Here is a 21,832-nt window from a genome sequence, read left to right as displayed (position 1 = left end):
AAAGGTTGGATACACACTTTTCTTGGATTCTTTAGGATGCTTAGGGCTGATCCTGCGTTGAGCAGGGGGTTGTACTAGATGGCCTGTATGGCCCCTTCTAACTCTATGATTCTATGTAGCCATGCAGCAAATTTGTCTAGGATCCCAGTTCAAATTCAGTATAAAAATGAGAGAAATGTGTTTACTTACAATATGTGAACAGCACTTACTTTGCTATATAGCCTTTCAAAATAAATCTACCATGTTACTTCCATTATTGATTGTTTCTGTTGTATTGTGTAGAATGTAGCATAAAACCAACTAAAGGGGGAGAGAAAAGAAATTGTATAGAAGGCAATGAATTATACACATTGTAATCAGTATCAAGTTCTTATTTATAGAAGTGGGTATAATCCTAGACAACACAATAACAACAAATTAAGGCATTTGTATTGTGCTTATAAGACACTGGAATGTCCTTTCAGTGCCTCTCTATCTGAGACAACATTGTATAATCTGTTTAAGTGGATTTCTCATTCTTAGCATCTAAGTAGTATTTAATTGCTTGAACATTAGTTTTAATTAGATTAATTTTCATGACCCACTTTTAGGTTCCCGTTCAATGATGCCTGACTTAAACTTTGATGCACAAAGTAGGTATATTTATTGGTCTATGCAGCCTGATCCTATTCACCTTCATTTGGAAGTAATAGCCACTTAACAAAGAAGTTTTTCCCCCAAGTAACTGTGCATTAGATTGGGATGTAGACTTGTTCTATGTGTTAATCCTCATTTCCCCCAGTTGCTCCCAGATTGCCACAAGACTGTTTGATTTGGTATGAGAGTTTTTACAAGAGGAAATGCCTGTACTTACATACTATTTTGTAACAATTTTTTCTTTAAATAATTATTGCACCTAATCCCAAAGCCATCTTCTAGACTTCAGGCAATGTTAAAGGAAATCATAGAATTATAGAGTTGGAAGGGGCCATACAGGCCATCTAGTCCAACCCCCTGGTCAACGCAAGATCACCCCAAAGCATCCTAAAGCATACAAGAAAAGTGTGTATCCAACCTTTGCTTGAAGACTGCCAGTGAGGGGGAACTCATCACCTCCTTAGGCAGTCTATTCTGTTCTGTTCATTACCATTGTTGTGGTTTCTACAAAGTCCCTCCCTCTGGCTCTCTCCTCTGATCTTCCGGCGAAGCGATCACCTTTTTTTTTTCTCGGAGCAAGCGGAGATCAACGCACCAGCGAGCCTTCATTTACCCAGCAAGGCTTCCCCGGCTGCAGTCCCTCTCCAGAGCTATTTTAAGTCACCAAGCACCAAGCACCACATAGCCCCATTTGCTGGTTTATTTTCCCTTTATTATCCCCTTTATTTTCGGCTGAAAATCACACCCGTGTGTGGGGGGGTATTTTTTTTTCACTCAGGGTGAGCGTGGCAACGATGAAACGGCAGCTCAAACACCACCTGCTAGCTAGATTGGTCTCTCCGTTGCAACGAATCAACGCAGATTCGTTGCAACGTGTTTTTTTTTTAAACCTGCCTTAAAGGGAAAGGGGCTTTTCGGGAGCATGATAACAGCCGCCCATTGGCTGCTCATTTGATTGACAGCCAGGGGCGGGGACAAAGCTCGGCAATATCGCTTCCTGGCTAGCAATTTTTGCCGAGACCGGAAAGCTGTGGGAAACGATAGCAACTGAATTCCACTACAAAGGCAGGTATGCAGAATGACGAATTCCACTATTTAAAATGGCGTTTTTTTTGTTCCGCAACCAATTTGCAACATAGATCCTAGTGTGGAATGGCCCTGAGTTTGGAGGAAGATTCGCAACAAAGAATTGAGAACATCTTATAGAATGCCTATGAGATGGCGGTGAAGGCAGTAAAATGCAACTTTTACTTGCCCAGCACAATTATTTAGGACTAGATGTAAAGCCTATTTTAAAAAATGGGCAGAATATGGGCATGGACTGGGCTGGTGGTGTTGTGGGCCTGGGGCAGTTTAGTGGGGTCGTACTTACGTGGGCAGGATCATTGGATGTCTTCGGCAGGGCACCAGTGGCGTGAAGGAGGCGAGGTGTGCATCAGGCGGCCATGTGGTCCGGTGCGGCCGGTGAGGCCTCGGCGTGGCACTGGTGGCAGAGCGGCGGCGCGGCGGACTCCTTGCATGCGCGGCCATTTTGAGGCTGGCCGGCGAGGTCTCGGGGCACCTCTTGCTGCGGAGCGGCTCTGCAGCAGGCTCGTCGTCTTGGCGGCCATCATGCAGCTTGGTGGCTGGGCGTGGCGGTGGCGCTGAAGGTTGGGGAGAGGCTGGGAAATGTGGAAGCGGCGAGCATGGTGGCTGGGTGCGGCGGCGCTGCCGAAGGTCGCGGAGAGGCCAGTGAGTGTGGGTGGTGGTCATGGTGGCGTCGCCGAAGGTCGGTGAGAGGCTGGCAAGGGGGGAAGTGGTCCGTTGGTGCGGAAGGGCAGTTGCTGGGTGGAGGGAAAGTAAATTTCCCCGAGTCCAGCGGCGTGAGGCGAGCCTCCTCCCTGGCTGCCATCTGGCCTCCCAATTGGCCACTTGGCCCTGGAGTGCCACTTGGAGCAGCGAACCAGGAACTGCTTTGCACATCAGAAAATGAGCCCATAGAATTAGGTCGAAGCTTGAACCAAAGTTTTAGCAGAAATATCCGAATGAACATGCTGGTTTTTCTACTACTATTATAGCTGGCAATGTCTATATTATAGGCTATAGCAGAAAGAGAACATTCCCTTTCTTATCCCCCTCCTTATGGCTTCAAGATACTCTGGGTAAACTCTGGAACATCATACTTCATCTGTATCAACCATCATTTCTGCCATTAGTAGAGGTAGCACAGTTATTAGTCTTTGTTATTTTATGTGCATTATCACTGAACTATATGCCTTACTTTTAAGAGCTTTTCTTGATTTTCTTCAATAAAGCTTTTTTTGCTTCAGTTTCTGAATGAACTACTGGGGAGGGACCTGAACCTACTAAGGCCAGAGTTTTATTACCATACCAGTGCAGGGTCAGCTTTGACACATGACTCCTCATCCTTAGTGTGTCTCCTTGGGCCACATGACTAGAGTCCTGCAACATCTAGCATTAGTATCTAGAAGGATTCAGGGTCTACCTTGGGTAAGGGGGAACACATTCTTTCTAAGTGTGCCATAGGATCCAAGGCAATGTGTAGAAGACAAGTATATGAGACACCAGACACAACAAAGACACTTGAAGTGGAATGGGAGGAATCTAGATACAGCTAGTAAGTGTATAGTATAATATGTTTTTTTGCCCATTTTGAATTTGATAAAGTGCAATAATATTGATGAAAGCTTTTGTTCTCCCATGCCTCTACTTTGTTATAAAATCGGGGGGGGGGGGGAGAGAACTCCAGTGGGGTCAAGATGGTTTCAGCATATTTACCAGTCCATGCCAAAATATTACTGAAGCATTCCAATTTAATAAATCTTAGCCATTCCCAACAAAAAAAAACAACCTTTCACAAACTGCCGGCAAACATGCAAAATTTTCTGGAACTGAAATCTCTTCTTCACCTTTGAAATGAACCCACAAATGAGGTAATAATAGAAGTGGATCATGGTAATATTTTTAAACTTTGGTAATCTACTATAGCATACTCCCAAGAGCAACATGTAATCCTTTGGCAATGAAGTTTGCAAAGAAAACAGCTTATTCTTTCACTTCCGTGACTTTGTGTGACCCCTCCCCCCATAATTTCAATAGTTATAGATGTGCAGTGTTAGGAAAAAAAGTACAGTCTTTCTCCTGTACCCCACATGCTTATTGTACAGCATGATTACATTTCATTGATTATCAGATAAGAAACCAATTAACTAAGATTATAAAAGTTGATTTAGTAGGCTATAAGTGATGTTAAACATATTTCTAGAGAAGGTAATCATGCCATTGATGGTGAACATAGTTTCTGATAATATCTAATATTATTTTGTTATTTATATATTAATTTTAAAAATATTTGTTCTCAACATCCCCAAATAATTACTTTTCCCGGCTTCATTCTATCATTACACTCTGGTGACTAGATCTGATAGAGGTGCTTCTCAAAGATGGATAATGAATGCTTTTTTCTGAAACAAGTTCAAAACGATACATTCATCTTTGTCTCTGGTGGCATGTAATTGGGCTTCCAGTGTAAAATATGTGGTACTGAGCTTTATGCTCTTTCAATATTTCTGCTGGTTTTGTTTTATCTGGTGCAATTTAACATGTGTGGACTCTTGTATCTGAAAATGCTCAGCTTCGCATTAAAAGTAAGAAAAGAGAGTTCAGGTAACTTGTTTGGTGAATGGGTTCATTAGTCATTTCCGTGCAGAATTGCAGCAAGCGGCCCTCCCATCCTGAATTTTGTGTCATCTTTAAAAGTGACACATTTATCATGGCAAACCTTTTTGTAGTCTAGAACTGACTTTGTTAAATGCATTCCAGATGTGTGATTCATTCACTGGAAATACTCATTGATTACTTTTTTCATGCTGATGTCCTGGCTGTAAGCATGTGGCACACAGAAATAATATTTGATGTTGCTGCCAGGCTTCTTTGAAGAATCTGCCCAAATGCTGAGGCAACTAACTGGAGCCCAGATTCACTAAAACTTATCCCTAGAGTCTATTTTCATTGACAGGCATCAGTTCAAAAACATATGCTTATGAAGGATATAGAACAAATTTAGAGCCCAGCGGCACCTTTAAGACTAACAAAGACCATTCAAGGTATGAGCTTTCGTGTGCACGCACAAGAGACATTGTACCTGAGGAAGTATGTGGGGCTGGATGGCATGATCCTTGGTGGGCTCTTCCCATTATGTGTGATTCTGATGTATAGGATTGGCTGTCTGTTAATGTTTTAATCATGTGTTATATAGAGCAGTGGTCCCCAACCTTTTTATCACTGGGAACCAGGATAATATAAAACCAACCACTAGAGGGAGCAAATCATGCGTGTAACAGAAGCCCCCCCCCCCTCCAGACACAGGTTCTTACAAGCTAGGAAAATGAGAATGCAGGAAATCCCAAAATTTGTATAAGAACTCAGTATTCTTCCTGTTTGCACACTTCATCAGAATATCATAGGCCACATGGAGATGATTCACAAGTGTAAGTAAGTGCGAACTTGACATTACGGCTTGCTTATCAAGTGGGCCCTTTAAAAACTCCCACAGGTGCCCTGCAGAAGAATGAAGCCAGAGTACAGCTGTTCTCAATAGTGGGGGGGGGGGCTTTCATTATGGGTGGTTTTGCACCAGGTCAGTGGTATTTATGCAGCTAACTAAGCAATTGTATCCTTAGTAACTGTAGTAATACTGCCTCTACAAAGAATCTGGCAACTGAATCTGGCATAGATAGGTTAGAATGACAAGTCTGTCAAGTACTGAACATTTTAATGTGGAATTATGACTTTTGTTTTTAATATTAAAATGTTGAAAACTTACATATGGCTTTTATATCTTTGCCTCCAGTGATTTAAAGAATGTCTTCCATTAAGCTTCATCTCTTTGCAGAGTCCCATGAATACAATTGTAAATTTTATGCAAAATTTGCACATTTGGATCCAATCAGCAAAGGCTTAGTAATATATAATAGTTGAAGCTTAATCTGTGTTATTCGTTTATCTTTCTTTCATCTTTTCCCATGCTTCTTTGCGCCTCTCTAAACTGATGAAATGAGATGTGTTTGCATCCAACATGTGGTGGGGAAGTTTTGCTGCAGAAAAAAAAAATCCACTGATCTGTTCCATTGTCAATGAACGTTTTGTTGTTAACAGTCAGAAATGCTGCATACTTCAAAATGGGCATGATGAGTATTTGAGCTTTTCATAAGTAGATTGTTCTTTTGCATGTGAATCAAGCTGCCCCTTGTTGGGCTCATTGTTTTTATTTGAAGTTTTATTGGCTGAATAGCTTTGCACCAATATCAAGGAAAGAAGAATTTGCTTCCTGCCTGGGCCAAAGTTGTGGAAGTTTGGGCAAAACCTTTTTTCTTGTTCTTCCACTAAGCTTTATGGCCCGAACATAGTGATGACATTGTTGTTTTATATGCTTCATTGCAAAAACACAGTTATGTGTAAAGTGTTGATTTTATTGATTATTTAGTCCAAAAGATGCAAATAATAGACTTTCTTTGCATCACATTTTAAAGGTGTTTCTTTGAATGATGGATGTTATGATATAGGAAACGACAATTTGAATGGTTTTAAGCAGGGGTTCCCAACCTGAGGCCTGTGGCCCCCGACCTCTTTCTGTGCTGCTCTCCAACCTGCTTGTTTGCTGCTATCACCCTCAGGGCATTTTCCCTGAGACCCATACTGTTCTTCCTGCCTCATGAGGCACCATCTACTGTTGTTCATCCTGTCCCTTTAACTTTTTTTCAAATGGAACGAATTGATTTGAAAGCCAGTGATCATCTCAGAGACATATACAAAGAAAACAGTGTGCTAGATTTCTATTGCCTTGCAGGGTAGTAGTTGCCCATCAATAAGGACACTGAAACTAATTCTTTCTTTTGGCATGTAATGGCGACAACTGAATTTATTGATGGAGAGTGGCTTTTCCTGGAAGTGTAAATAACCCTCTTGTAGTCAGCCGACTACAAAGCAGCCCCAATTACTAGCAGGTTCCCTCGACGGGTGATGCTGGCTAATGTACCAGCCTTCCCCGGATCATCCATCCTGCTATTCTTTGAGGGGTGACAACAGTGCGTGAACCCACTAGGCGTTTTGCCTCTGCTGAGTTTCGGTTGCCACCTGGAAATGTGAGCCCACCCACAGGCTCTGCATCCACACTACTCCTGATGGGAGCCCCCATCAACTAAGGAGGCCAGCGCACAAGCTTGATCTCCTTTCCAAAATCCTGCTTCCAGCTACCAGCCACCAGCTGTGAAAATAAAATTGTCTAGGACTCTCCCTGCAGTGTTCCTTCAGGGCTCCTGCCCCCGTGGCAGCAAAGGCCCCTTCGTTTATGTCTCAGGTGTGCTTCTGGTCTACTTAATATATTTACCATCCTAAAGAAATTTACTGCAGGCATGTTCACAGACTTTGGCACCACATACATCCGTGAACAAACATTTTCCAAAATGAAAATTGTGAAATTGAAGTGTCGGTCAAGGCTTACAGATGAACATGTACATGATATTTTAAGAGTGTTTGTCACAAACCTTGACTTGGACATCAATGCCTTGGCTAACAGAATACAGCCACAAAAATCACACTGACTAGGTAAGCATGTACAGCTAAATAAAAGGATTCCCCAGTAAAATATTGTTCCAAAATGGATTGCATTAAAATTAACATTTCTTCATTTTCCTTTGAATATTTACTTTTGATCTAAATAAAAAATAATTTTGCTACATTTTGGTTTAAGATGTGGCCCTCTTTAGGCACTGGGCAGGCTAATGCAGCCCCCATGGGCCAGAAGGTTGGGGACCCCTGGTTTTGTGTCATTCTCCCTGTTTCAGAACTGCTTGTTATATTCAATTGAGAGGAGAGAGTAAGTTTGATGGAACTGAGCATATACAACTGGGTTCACAACAGCTGTTTTGACAATTCACAAGAAAGAATAGCTTATGGACTATCTAGAAAGTAATGCTGTATTCTTCCCTCTTTTTAGCGACTTGTGGAAGCTGCAGAAGAAGCTCACTTGAAACATGAATTTGATGCTGACTTACAGGTAGATAGAAATTCATATCTTTATTTATGTGTGTATGTGTGTGTTATATACATCTATAACTATTCTTACTAGTAAAGAGGCTGGCTCTTTTGCCATCTGGTATGATTCCTTGTTCCAGTGCCTTTCAGAAGATTTCATTGTAGATGGCTTTGAAACCCAAAGGGTTGGGCCTGGCTATGTGATACTGTCTGTGCAGAAGACTTTGGTCTAGATCTCTGATCACAGTTCACAAACCTTTCCTATATCCTAAAAAAAATTCAGTGTACATTCTTCATCTCAGTATGTTTCGCTGTTTGATCGTGATAGGGGAAGAAGTGATTAATGTTGACTATTTAAACATCTGCATGGGCTAAATGAAATTTATTAAAAACAAACCAGTGGACTTTGTGTCATTAGACTTTAACCGTTTGAATAATGACTGGAGAGTGGGTTGAATGCATGGTGGCTGGACAACTCCAGGCTTTGTTGGATAAGACACAGCCAGCAAGGGGATGCATTTGTCTAGTATCTGACTTGCTTTTGACTAACAGCCTTGATCAACCTAATTGAGGTCTTCAGTGCTTAATAAAGACTGTCCTAAGCAAGTGGATATTGCTTCCGATGAGCATGTCTAAAGAAAAGGTGATGAGAACTGGTATTCTAATCTATTGGAATGTGGGAACTTACTTTGTTGTTTTCAAGACATTTCATAGACTTTTGGGGTGGCAAGCAAAACAGTAGTTTAGGAACTCATGAGATTTTATGTTCATTGCATTCTGTTCATTGCCTTTGGCACCCATGCTGAACCTAAAGAGTAGGGCATTCACCATTTTTTAAAAGATATTTTATTAAATTGTATACAATTTGTATTAACATCCCACAAATATTCTGAAGAATTTATATGCTAATTGGAGAAAAAGAGGATTGTACCACTAGCCCAAGAGAAATACACAAACAACTTCTTGCATACATTGTAAGCATGCATTAGTATACAAATTTCCATCTTCATTGCAATGCTCACTTGAACCCCATTGACCTACCAGAATGAGTCCTTAGATGTAAATGAGAGTGAACATCTGAAACCACTTTGTTGAACCAGTTGTTATGTGTAATTAATTAGTCTGCACCTAAAATCAGGTCAGGTGTCTCAGAAGAAACACATCAGTTCATATTCCAAACAAGGTCTAAAAAGCCATGTTCTCAGTCAATCTAATGCTACACAGTGTTAATACTGTATAGATATCCTCCCCCGCCACACACGCACATGTCTCAGTATAAAGCTATAGAGTCTCAAGGAGCTGTGAGAAACTCATGGCCTTTTCGCACAGGGATCTTTGTTGCAAATTGTTTGCGGAATGAAAAATCGCCATTTAAAATAGTGGAATTCGTCGTTATGCATACCTGCCTTTGTAGTGGAATCAGTTGCGTTTTTTAGCGTTTCCCACAGGCTTCCGGTCTCGGCAGAAATCGCTAGAAAGGAAGCGCTATTGCCAAGCTCGTCCCGCCCCTGGCCGTCAAGCAGCCAATGGGCAGCCGTTAGCATGCTCCCAAACAGCCCCTTTCCCTTTAAGAAAGGTTTTTAAAAAAAAAAACGACCCATAGCAACGAATCTAGGTAGATTCGTTGCTACGGAGAGACCCATCCAGCTGCCTAATGTGAGCTGTCGTTTGATTGTATGATCGTTTGCACGCTGCCTCGAGTGATAAAAAAAAAATCCCCCCCCTTCTCACGGGCCCGATTTTCGGCTGAATTTATTTGTAAAAAATAAAGGGACTTTATTTCAGCAAACGGGCTTTTCAGTGGTTTGTGCTTAGTGACTAAAGGTGAAGGACTGAAGCCAGGGAAGCCTCTAAACAGAAAGAGGCTCGCCGGTGCGTTTATCCCCGCTCGCTCGGAGAAAAAAAAATGGCGATCGCTTCGCCGGAAGTTTGGAGGAGAGAGCCAGGGGGAGGGACTTTGAAGAACCAGCAACAATGGTAACGCACAGGTCTTTAGCGCTACTGTTGCAGATTGGTTGCAGGAGTGTATCGCTATCCGGAGGGTGAATCCACTTTTCTGGATTCCCCTGAAAGCGCCACAACGAAGCGCTTTTTGCTGATTGGTTTCAGGATTGTTGCAGATTGTCTACGACGTCGTGGGTTATGGCAAATTAGTAGCGTTTCCAAATAGCAACCATTCTGCTACTTTGAAGCCGTGCGAAATGGCCCTCAGTTTGGACACAGCATGAACTGCCATATTGGAGGTCTCTTCTTAATTTTTTTTTTTTTTTTGCATTATCAGTGTTTGAAATGGAACACGCAGAATCCTTAAGTGCTTTCCTGCTATTGAAATTCTCTTGCATTTCTTTTTCTGAACCTCATGTCCAGAAGAAACCACATCTATTGTCAAGGCAAATCAGAAGCACTTATAGAGGATTTTATTAAAAATGCCTCTGCGCCACATTTCTGTTCCATTTCCACAACCCCCCTGGGGTCTCCTGAGATGTTGATGGTATTAGCGTTGTTAGGTTAAAAGCCATTTGTGTCAGCAGGATTGCCTAATCTCTGAGCAGGCCTTTGTTATTTATCAGGGCCACGGTCCATTAAAACTAATCAATTGTTAATCTTGACTTCAGTGACCCTGCTGCAACCCCTCCAAGAAGATGGTGGTTCTTTTAGATAAACCTCATAATCTGCTCAAAATAAAATAGTGACTAGGATGATTGTATATTTTTAAGAGGAGGTAGAGATCGGTGGGAAGAACCCAGATCTTCCAGTAATATCACTTCTGAATGGGAATCTGCAGAATTATTATTCTTTGTAGGAAGGCATCCATTAACAGAATATTTCTCTGTTATCAGTTTGAAGGTCCATGTTGACAAATAGGCGTACATTTCCATTTGATATGCTGCCATTCTTGACCAAACCAGATGTCCAATAAAACCCTGGAAATATAATTTGAAAACACTGCAATCAGAAAGCAACAGAAATAAACAAAAAAATTAAGTGCATACAGGGGAGATTTGGGGCCTGCTATTTTGTTTTAGTTTCAATTTAATTAAAGATATTTTATTATTGTAAGCTGCTTTAAAGCAGGGGTAGTCAACCTGTGGTCCTCCAGATGTCCATGGACTACAATTCCCATGAGCCCCTGCCATCATTTGCTGGCAGGGTCTCATGGGAATTGTAGTCCATGGACATCTGGAGGACCACAGGTTGACTACCCCTGCTTTAAATCACAAGGAAAAGCAGATGATAAGTGCTTAAATAAATAAAGCATAGTGTCAAAACCCAAATATACCCCCCCATTCACACAAGCTATCAAGATGCTTCAAGCACCAATTTGAAAACACTGAGAAAAGCAGAAACATTCCCTTCAGCAACCCCCCCCCCCCAATTTTCTGAAATAAAAACACTGTCACCATCTTTCTGGTAGTTCACATACACATTCTGCTCACAAAGTTTGTAGAAGAAGATATGGTCTGGCAGAAGACTGCAGAGCTGCTTCCATGCAAGCACTCCTGCAAAGCCTTGATCCATTTTTAACTGTTGAGAAGAAAGGTCAATATGTGACCAGTCACCTGCGTATTGGAATACACATCCCGTTCTAAATAATATAGTGAAAAGAGCCTGCATCCTTATTCAGATGCACATTAATATGTGTGTCTGAATGTGCATCTCACTTGTGCTTCTGTTTTGCAGTCCAGCAAATGACATGTATGTATAAGTCTGCCTGCATGCACAGGATTCCATTTACTGACTACTCAGTTCCTGATTAATGATTCTCTAATGTTAAGACCCAGGTATAACTCACCCAAGTACAACTTGCTCAGCTGCTAAAGGTGTGTTTTATATTCAATTTGATCTATAACCTGGCCTTGAGATATCTATTGCATTTCTTGTCCTGTGCAAATACCAAAAGAAAAAAGTTGAGAGTAATCTCTAAGCAAGCCTTAACTTTGTGGTTCTACACACTTAAGGGCACATAGGTTTTTCTAAGAGGGAGCAGTGTTTTCTGCCAATTCCTGTCTCCTGCTGCAGCCCACTTACCCCCTTCCTTTTGGTGTCTTTGGGGTCAACAGAACATCAGCTTCCAGGGGGGTTGCAGTAGGAGAAACAGCTTGATGGAAATCACCACTTTCTCTTAAGAAAACTCAAATGCCCTCAAGTATTTGAAATGTGGCTGGATACAGGCCAACATAAACCAAATCATAACAGTTTTCATTGATGCTGGAGAAATAGTAAATTAGGTAAATGACAACCCAAGGTGTGTGTTCTGCGTTTTGCCAACCCTGACTTCAGCAGCCCTGTATCCTTCTATTGCAGTTTACAACCTACCATATTCCAGCACAGATATATTTATTTCCCATCGTGCTATTGGATTTTTCTCAAAGATTTCTTAGCAATAGATATTCTAGTACAGTGTTATGATCCTTGACACAGGGCCTGTTTGAGCTAAGCACAGATATCTACTGTGAGAGACATAAATAAAACTGCCTGTTAGGTGGAAGAAATAAATCAAAACAGTGGAAAGCATTGTCTATATTGTTAAAATTTAACACCATGTGTTTGATTCATATATAAGCACTCCCTCCAGCGTATCTGGATTTAAAGCTTTAACCAGCAGCATTTGACCTTGAGACATCTTCAAAAAGAGCTAGAAGTCAAGAGCTCTAATTGTAAGATTATGTGGCTAGCTGGGCTTTCTAAACCGTTTGATTTACGCTGCTGAGGTTTGCATTGTTGTTGTTGGTGTGGGTTTTTTAAAACTTTTAGATAATTCTTTAAGTAAAAATGAGGAAGTCCTTTTCAAATAGAATTCCTCATATAAAAAAGATTTATGGTTATTTCTTCAATTATGGCCCTGCGTGCATCCTCTCCAGATCACTAGAAATTTTAGATATTATATATTTTGTTTCCTGAAAAGACATGGGGATAGCTCACAAATATATCTAAATCACTTTGATATACCCAAAGAACCTGGACCAGGCACTTTCTGCCTCCTGCCAAAATACATAAATCTGGCATCTCTAGATGTTCAACTGTCTCGAGCATAGGTACCATCACTTGTAGGAGTATCAGGATATATGAATTCCATCCTGAGACCAAATGTCTGTGATACCACAGCCTTCCTGCAGTCATCAGCCATCTCCCAGAAAACACCATTCTAGCGACCATGGATGTTGAGTCACTATCCATCATATTCCCCATAAGGATGGACTACAAGCCATTAGAACCATCATCCTGACAATACCACAGCAGACCTTGACACTGAAATCTGCAAGTTTGTTATCCCCCACAATTACTTCAGTTTGGTGAGAACGTATACCTTCACATCAATGGCACAGTCATGGGCACCTGCATGACTCCACAGTATATTAACATTTTCTTGGTGGATCTAGAAGAGCATTTTCTGAACTCCTACCCATTGATACCTCTCCTTTACTTGAGATTCATTAATGACATTTTCATTGTCCGGAGCAAAGAAGCCCCCAAAATATTTTACCTGGCCTTCAACAACTTCCACCCCACTATGACTTACTCTGCACATGAAATAAACTTCACAGAGACCACCGTACAGATACACAAGGAAATGTCAGCACCACATTATATAGGCAACCAGCTGATTGGCAAACATGACTCCAGCTACCACCCCAACTACATCAAACTATCCATTGTCTGTAGTCAAGACCTGCTCATCTTCTAATGTGATTTGTTCCATCATGTGACAGCAAAGCTCTTCCACCCCCTACATTGTACAAATAGGCCAGATTCTATGACACAGAATAAAAGGATATGTCTGACATTAGAAACCACAGTACTCAAAAATCAGTGGGGGAACATTAAACCTTCTGGGACATTCAACAGCTGACCTAACAGTAGCATTTCTCTTAAAGAGGAATGTCAATGAAAGATTAGAAAGAGAGAATGCTGAATTGCAACTGATAATGACATGCAAGACAGTATATTCACCCGGACTGAATTAAGACCTAGGTTTCCTGCCTCATTACCAATGCTGATTTTTCCACACCTACTATTGTAATTTGGCATCTGAAACTACTCCAAGATATAAGGACAGATGGACTCATGTTCTGAAGACATGAGGAGTAACTCATGAAAACTCACACCCTGCCAAAAATAGAATTAGTCTTTAGTGTTCTACTGAACTCTCACACTTTCCTGCTTTTTAGGATTGTAGCCTTTTAATCTTCAGGAGGCCAGGTTCATGAACACGAAGTGGGTAACCCATTCAAAGCCTGAATATCACTTAAACAGCTTTTCTTGTGATGGCCTATGGCCTAGTGCAATAAAGTTTGTACCTAAGCAAACAGCTTTTATTTAAAGGTGAATAAAGTATAGAACTGGGAATTTTAGAACAAACAATAGGAATAATAAAATATACTGAGCAGAGCAGGGCTAAAAAGAGTTGAAAGTGAAGCCAGTTTCTTTCTGAATAAGCCTCCCAGGCCTCCCTTCTGCTGGCAAGCCCCATTGCCCAGCAAATGGCAGTGGCAGAAAATTAAAATTAACTAACCAATGTCTCTGCATCATGTCCAGGTAAAACCTGGAAATGACAAAAGGGGAGTTCTGGGACTTGCTGGAAACGGCAGTGTTACTGTCCCCATTGGGAACCCAAGATGGATTACATTGTTTTCCTTTTTACCCTATTATCCTCACAACAATCCTGTGAGGTAGGATAAACTGAGAATGTGTAACAGCCCAGGTAACCCATCAAGCTTCCATGGAAAAGTGGGGATTTGCGCTGTAATCTTTCTGATCCTAGCCTGACACTCTAACTACACTGTTAAAATAATTGCTACATGCTAATTGGCTATTTATTCCTGCCTTCTGAGATCCAATCTGGTGTAACTAGAGACACCTGATTTTAAATCCTTGCTCTGCCATAAAACTCATTAGGTTATTTTAGGGCTATCATACTCTTCCCAGCCTAATCTATTTTACAGGATTGTTGCAGATCTCATATCGGAGGGTGGGGGGAGAAAACTGTTCATTTAAGTGGAAGGCTAGGATCCAGATGTGAGTAATAAACAGATTGCTCAAATGGGCAATTTCTGCATGGTGCCAACTGGGTGCTTGATGTCAGGGGCCAGGCAGAGAAGCAGATGACCTGATTTTTATTATAGGTCCAGGCTTCAGTTTTGCATTGAGGCTTCAGCCCTATCCACACATACTTGGGAGGAAGCACTAATGGGGTTTACTTTTGAGTAAACAAGAACAGGATTACACCATGTATTAGTGACCAGAGGTAGCCACATAAAAAAGAGCTTTAAGAAGCTTTAATTGATCAGATACACAGTCCTATGCAATCTGCCATAGTTGTTATTTATTTGTTGTTATCTACTTTGCAAGTCTCTTACAAGTAATTTGTTGACCCTCCAAGGTAATTGATTGCTGTGTGAAAGTGTTTTGTGACTAGGTGATCTGATTCAGCAGGGCTTATCTTATGTTCAGTTTGTTCACAACACACCAATCCTTCACATGTTCATCTGCTCTTCTGAATGTGTGGGCTCTCTACTAAATGTGTAGTTTAAGCATAATCCCAATTCTCCTTTTTATCCATCCCACTCCCATACATCCATTCTCCCTACATCGATTGGTTGCACAAAGAGGCCTAAAGCACTCACCCCAAGGCCTAAAGCATTCACCCCAAGACATGAGAGGCAGAACTGTGTAGAGCTAGGATTGCTGGTTCTAATGAGCAGCCCGTTTCAAATCACTGAACTGTATAATTCAATGGACGGCACTGAACCAGTTGTTCTCTCTTAGCCTGACTTGATCACAGGATAGGTGAGGATAAAATTGAGGAGAACCATGTGTATCACACAGAACTCATTCGAGACAGGGCATAATAAAAATAGATGAGTGAGCACTACACCACTCTGTAGGTTTCATACAGGAGTTTGCAGAAATAAATCCCTCTGACTGATAATATCTGAAATGAACTGTCAAATTTATAGTTTGAGAGCTTGCATTGGCTATGGCCTTTCCTTTCTTTCAGGCTTATCTCTCTGTGACAGAGTGACCCATTCCACATGGCAGTGGCTGCGCCAGGCCACTGGTGTTTGTTGGGACAAGACAGTTGTCCCACCACTTCCCGGGTCAAGATGGAGGAAGATTTTCCCTGCCAGACCCGGTCCACCCCAGTTTACTGCCTCCACACTAGGCAGCTGGAGTGGAGAGGTTCTGCCACACTCCTATCTTTGTGGAGGGGAAAATGCCCTAGTCAGCAACATGGAGCTGACTCGGGCATTTTTAGGTGGGGGTGGAGCCGGGCCTGGAAGGCCTGACTCTTCCCTGCCAGATGGGCCTGCTGTGAGATCGGCCCCATTGGTATCCAGGATGAAAAAGGGAATGTGGATGCTGTCCCTTACTGCAGGACAACGGAGGACCTGATTTGGCATGGGTCAGGGCAGGGCGGGCTCCGACATCATGCGAAAGCAGGGATTAGCCCTGCTGCCCGTCAAGTGCCGGCCCAGCCTTATGCGAAAAAGGTCAGTGAAATCTTTCCTTTGCCTCGTTCTTTGTCCGTTTGTGACATTTTGTCAATCAGGTGTCCTAAGTATCGAGCAAAATTTCTGAAATCACCATGGTATGAATTTTACCAGTCAGTTTATTTGCATACTGATTTCCTACACAGCTATAAGCTTAATCTTGCAAAATAATTGGTGACTTTTACACTTCCAAATATTGCCAGAGACCCCATAAAAATTAAGTATTATGGCTATTTGAACTGTGAGTGCTAGTATAAATCTATAAAAGGGCATGCTAATGTGCAGCTGTCAAGATCTCTGCGTGTAAGTAAAAATGAATTTTAAAAATTATAATAATTCAATACTGGCCCTTTAGAAATGCAAGGCCCTAGAACAATAAGTGGTTCTAAATTAATCTCTGTAATTGTTGGCAAGGTTGAAAGTTACTGAGACAGTTTAAAGGAATAGTGCTCGCATGCAGTGATCACAGGTGTAATTTAAGGGTTGTGCTTTTTTAAGGAAAAGGATATGACTTGGGGGTTCTAATCCTTGTCGAACATCTTTGTGCTTTGCCATTGCTGCACATTCATTTTAAACCACCTTGAATTTAGCGTACTTCTGGCCTGTGGCATCTTCATCATGCACTACATCATGCACTACTTCATCATGCACTACATCATGCAATACAGCCCATTAGCTTCCATGTTCAAAAGTGTACAAAAAGAAAAAAAGAATAACAAAGTCAGCATTTTAAAAATTTGTCATAAGAAATCCTGCATTGGCCTAAGGAGTCTGCTATTTTACTTATCAATATGATGGGTGTGGAGACTGTCTCTGCCTATTTCTCCATGAGGAAAGTTTTCTTTAAATAAACATGTTTTTGTTAGTGATTCAACAAAGCCTGTGTGTGTGTGTATGTGTGTAAAGGACAATTAAGTTGCATCTGATTCAGGGTGACTCCAGTGAGGGACTTCCAAGGCAAGTTGCTATTGGCTGCTTCAGCAGAGTCTTCCTCAGTGGTCTCCCTCCCAATTATCAACACTGCTTAACTTTAAAGATTGGACAAATTTGGACTGTATCATGCTATCCCACAAAGCCCATACACTAGCACAGGGGTAGTCAAACTGCGGCCCTCCAGATGTTCATGGACTACAATTCCCATGAGCCCCCTGCCAGCATTCGCTGGCATTGACTACCACTGACATATTTCAGTCGTTTAATTATAAGAATTACTTAACATTTTAAAAAATCCTGGTGATGTTGGCATGGGCTGGTGGGTTTATTTCAGCTGATTATATTGGTGGTTTTAGGTGTACCTGCCTGGTAGTTAGTGTAGCAGACTAAGATTTAGGTTCAAATCCTAATCTGGCAAAATATTATTGGGGAAACTTGGGTCAGTGACACATAGGCAAGGACAATTCAGTTTGGATAAGCCAAGAAGTACCCAGATCAATGCTGATTCGGGTAGTTTTCAAACCTATCTGAGCCTAATTGTCTATCCCTGCACTTTAAATGGGCTGAATCAGTGACGGCCGAATCGCAATTCAGCTATGATTTGGCCAGTTTAAATGCCTCATCCCTGCTTTCTCAGGCAGTGCCTGACAAGGCAGGAGGCAGAGAAGAGAACCCACTGAGGAGCTCATGTGTCACTATTGGCTGCTTTGCCGGCCCTTAAAACGCCTCCCTCCCCACCTGCTCTAACAGTGGAGAGTGTGCTCTGCTGCTAGAGAAGGCCAGTGGGAGGAAACTTTTAAAGGGCCCACCAAGCATCTGATGATGTATGTATGTATGTATGTATTTTATTAATTTGATTTATATATTGTGCCTCATTGTGACATCTCAGAGCAGTGGCACATCAGCTGCTTGGAACACCCTTTAAATGCCTCTACCCTGATTTCTCAGGCAGCAGAGTTGCTCTCCAGTGTCTGGGAACAGTGTATGTGGGGGGGGGGGGAGGTATGCGAAAGGGAAAAAATTGGACTGCTTCAGATCTGCTGAATCAATTTGGCTAAATCTGAACTGGTGAACGGTGGTTTGTGGTAATTTGGATTCAGCCAAATTGTTTCTAGTTGAGTCCAAAACGGTCCAAATTTCCCCCCTACGCACATGCCTAGTAACACATTGACTGATTATGCATGGCAATGACCATGTCATACTGCTGGCAGTTTCTCGTGGCAGGGTAGCATTGAATACATAGCATGCCCTGCTACCTCTCGAGTACAACACGGGGAATGAAATACCCCAGTGCACACAGTCTGCCCCAGAGTTGTGTGTGTGCATGCACATCTCAGGGTTGGAAGGTTCCACTGTGCCTCGCAGCAGCATCAGGTGTGGGTGGGGGGCATAGGAGTCCCACCACATGAGGGTGGAATAGCTGGATGCCACTATGCCACCATTGTGGGGGGTGTAAAAATGCATAGGCCTGTCCTGGCCTGTCCTCTGATGTTGGCTGAGGCAAAAATGGGAACTTTGAAAACTTAGGGGCTTTTTGCACACCTTCAAAATCGCACAATGGTTGCCAATTGGAAACGCTATTGATTTGCCATAACGCACAACGTCGTAGACAATCTGCCACACACCTGAAACCAATCTGCAAAAAGCGCTTCCTTGTAGCGCTTTCAGGGGAATCCCAAAAAGTGGATTCACCCTCCAGAAAGCGCTACACTCTTGCAACCAATCTGCAACACTAGCGAAAAAGACCTGTGCGTTAACATTGTTGCGGTTTCTTCAAAGTCCCTCCTCCTGAGCCTGTCCTCCAAACTTCCGGCGAAGCGATCGCCATTTTTTTTTCTCCGAGCGAGCGGGGATAAACGCACCAGCGAGCCTCTTTCTGTTTAGAGGCTTCCCTGGCTTCAGTCCTTCACCTTTAGTCACTAAGCACAAACCACAGAAAAGCCCGTTTGCTGATGTATTTTCCCATTAATTTTTACACATTCATTCAGCCGAAAATCGGGCCCGTGAGAGGGGGGGGGGATTTTTTTCTTTTCACTCAAGGCAGCGTGGCAACGATCATACGATCAAACGACAGCTCAAACACATTAGGCAGCTGGATGGGTCTCTCCGTTGCAACGAATCTACACAGATTCGTTACAATGGGTCTGTTCTTTTTTTAAAAAAACCTTTCTTAAAGGGAAAGGGGCTGTTTGGGAGCATGCTAATGGCTGCCCATTGGCTGCTTGACGGCCAGGGGCGGGACGAGCTCGGCAATAGCGCTTCCTTTCTAGCGATTTCTGCCGAGACCGGAAGCTGTGGGAAACGCTACAAAACGCAACTGGATTCCACTACAAAGGCAGGTATGCATAACGACGAATTCCACTATTTTAAATGGCGATTTTTCATTCAGTGACCAATTTGCAACAAAGATCCCGGTGCGTAAAGCCCCTTAGTGTTCCCTTACTGCGGGCGATCGGAGGTCCTACCGTGGGCCAGGGCCAGGAGGAAGCCAGGCTGGTAGCAATGTCATGCATAAGTCGGGATTAGCCCCACTGCCCTGCTGGCCTTTCTGCACTGTGCTTTGTAACGAATCCCGCCTGAGCCTTCGGGGAGGGCGGTATATAAATCTAAATAAATATATAAAATAAAAGTAAAATGAAGAGATATGCCCCGTGCTGCTGCGGAGTGCGGTGGAACATCTGTGCCCCGGCTGCCACATCCAGAGGCAGAAATCTGGGGTGGATGAGGTGCACCAGTAAAAATGGTTCCCCGTCGGGACACATAAAGCAGCAGGGTGAACTGCCCTATTGTGAACACCTGGCAGCAGTACAATGCAACACCGCTGATGCAGAAAAGGTATTTGTGACACAGTTGAATGTTCCTGATGATCACACTTGGCTTGTAAAAGGAATAAGTGTAACCCATTTCTTATTGTAAACCATCCTTAAAGATTATAACATACCATGTCTGCAAATGAACTCCAGCAGGATGGCATAAAACTGCACTGTGTGAAATGACTTATATAATATCATAAATTATGATATCATTGTGTTTTCAAACAAATCTGATACTGATTATGGTGGACATGACCTTTGCTATTGGCTGTAAAATGTGCATTTCAGGCCCAGATTTAACTTCCAGCTTTCATATAACACCCGTGGAATATAAAAAAGCACAGCTTTGGACTATCTATATTACTAAAAAAAAGAGGTCAGGAAATCTATTAAAGTGTCTTAACAAAAAGGGGGATCTTAGACTAACTCTTTTAAACATTTCCTTTTATTGCCTGCACATTTATTTAGATCGAGTTTCCTGATGGAGTTTATTTGAAGGGAAAGTATTAGCGGATTTCTGTAACTGTCCAAGGTCTGTTTTCCATTATCAGATAATCAGATGGATGTCTTCTTTAACTTTAGAAATCAGGTCACGTTTCTATTGGTTTTTGCAACAATTTTCTATTGTTTTACTATTTTATGGTTAGTCCAACAATTTAAAGCAGAGTAACACGTATTGGATTATGTCTGTGGTAGGCATTGTGCTATGCGCTATTCACACAGTTAATTAATTGTTTAGGCCTTGCATGTATTTTTAGCAATCAGCAACCAAGCAAAGCTACTTGATCCCATCATTGTGCTCGACCCTTCAGAATGAATTTGAAGTCACACAGCGGCTGTGCTTGATGGATTGTGCCCTGTGCTTTTAGGTCATTACTGCTGTAAATAAGAGAGCAGTTAAAAGAAAAAAGATTGACTTCCTCTTTAATGACACTGTTGAAATTAGCAATGCTTTTTGCGAGAAAAAAAGAAAAGAAATTGCTGCTCCTTTGTATGACACTTTCAGGCAGTGTTGTAATCTGTACCAAATTTAATTCAGCTAATATTTTTAAATGTACCGAATGCAAACCAGTTAAATTGAGGAGCTTTTGGGAAAAAAATTATTGAAGGCGTATATTGTTTGCTTTTGGAAAAAATATTGAGCTCCTTCTTTAAAACAGTGTTGTTGTGAGGATAAAATGGAGAAAGAGAGCAACATACGAAGGAAAATAAATGTATGCATTGTAGTCTTAGCTGACTTGGGCAACCCCTAGGGTTTTCAAGACCAGAGATGTTCAAAGGTGGTTTGCCAATACTTTCCTCTGCATAGCAACCCTGTTATTCCTTGGTGGTCTTCCACCAGGTTGATCCTGCTTAGCTTCTGAGGTCTGATGAGATCAGGTGAGCTTGGACCCTCTAGGTCAGGGCATAGGGCACTTGCACATAATCCAACTTTTGTTCTTACAACAAGCTTGCTAAATGGATGAGGCTGAATGACTGCAGTCAACCTCGCGACACACTTCTCCTTTCCTCAAGGGCCAGAACTCGGCAGAAATTTGTCCTTCTGTTATTCTTCTCTCATAAGCTTTGATCTGGCGTGTGTTCCTGAACTCCATAGAAGAAAACTGGGGTAAAAATGTAATGGACAGGGGAGAAGTGGAAGAGTTGAATTTTTTGTACCCCACTTTTTACCACCTGAAGGCCTACAATCACCTACCCTTCATCTCCCCATAACAGACACCCTGTGAAGTAGGTGGGGCTGAGAGAGCTCTGAGAGAACTGTGACTGGCCAAGGTCATGAAGGTGGCTGCATGTGGAGAAGTGGGGCATCACACCCCATTCTCCAGATTCAAGACTGCAGCTCTTAACCACTACACCACTTGGGCTCTCATTGGCATTTTTAGTACATATTATAAAGGAAAATGATGATGGCACTTTACACTC

General features: G+C 42.1%; 1 protein-coding gene across 4 annotated transcripts in view; it reads left to right on the top strand.

Annotated features, from left to right (window-relative positions):
- The window catches only part of CACNA2D3 (calcium voltage-gated channel auxiliary subunit alpha2delta 3), a 774,612-nt gene that overhangs the window by 260,270 nt on the left and 492,510 nt on the right, over positions 1-21,832 (top strand). For all 4 annotated transcript variants that reach the window (XR_013229020.1, XM_077325515.1, XM_077325514.1 and 1 more), the window contains one exon: positions 7,634-7,693. Coding sequence is in view for 3 of the 4 variants with exons in the window: in XM_077325515.1 (XP_077181630.1) it covers positions 7,634-7,693 (60 nt within the window). In the remaining variant the exon portion in view is untranslated. The remainder of the gene's footprint in view (positions 1-7,633; positions 7,694-21,832) is intronic.

This window comes from Paroedura picta, chromosome 3 (genome assembly GCF_049243985.1).
Source record: "Paroedura picta isolate Pp20150507F chromosome 3, Ppicta_v3.0, whole genome shotgun sequence".
In the NCBI taxonomy this organism is placed as follows: Eukaryota; Metazoa; Chordata; class Lepidosauria; order Squamata; family Gekkonidae; genus Paroedura; species Paroedura picta.
The sequence above is the reverse complement of the archived record's forward strand: the minus strand, read 5'-3'. Positions and strand labels throughout refer to the sequence as shown.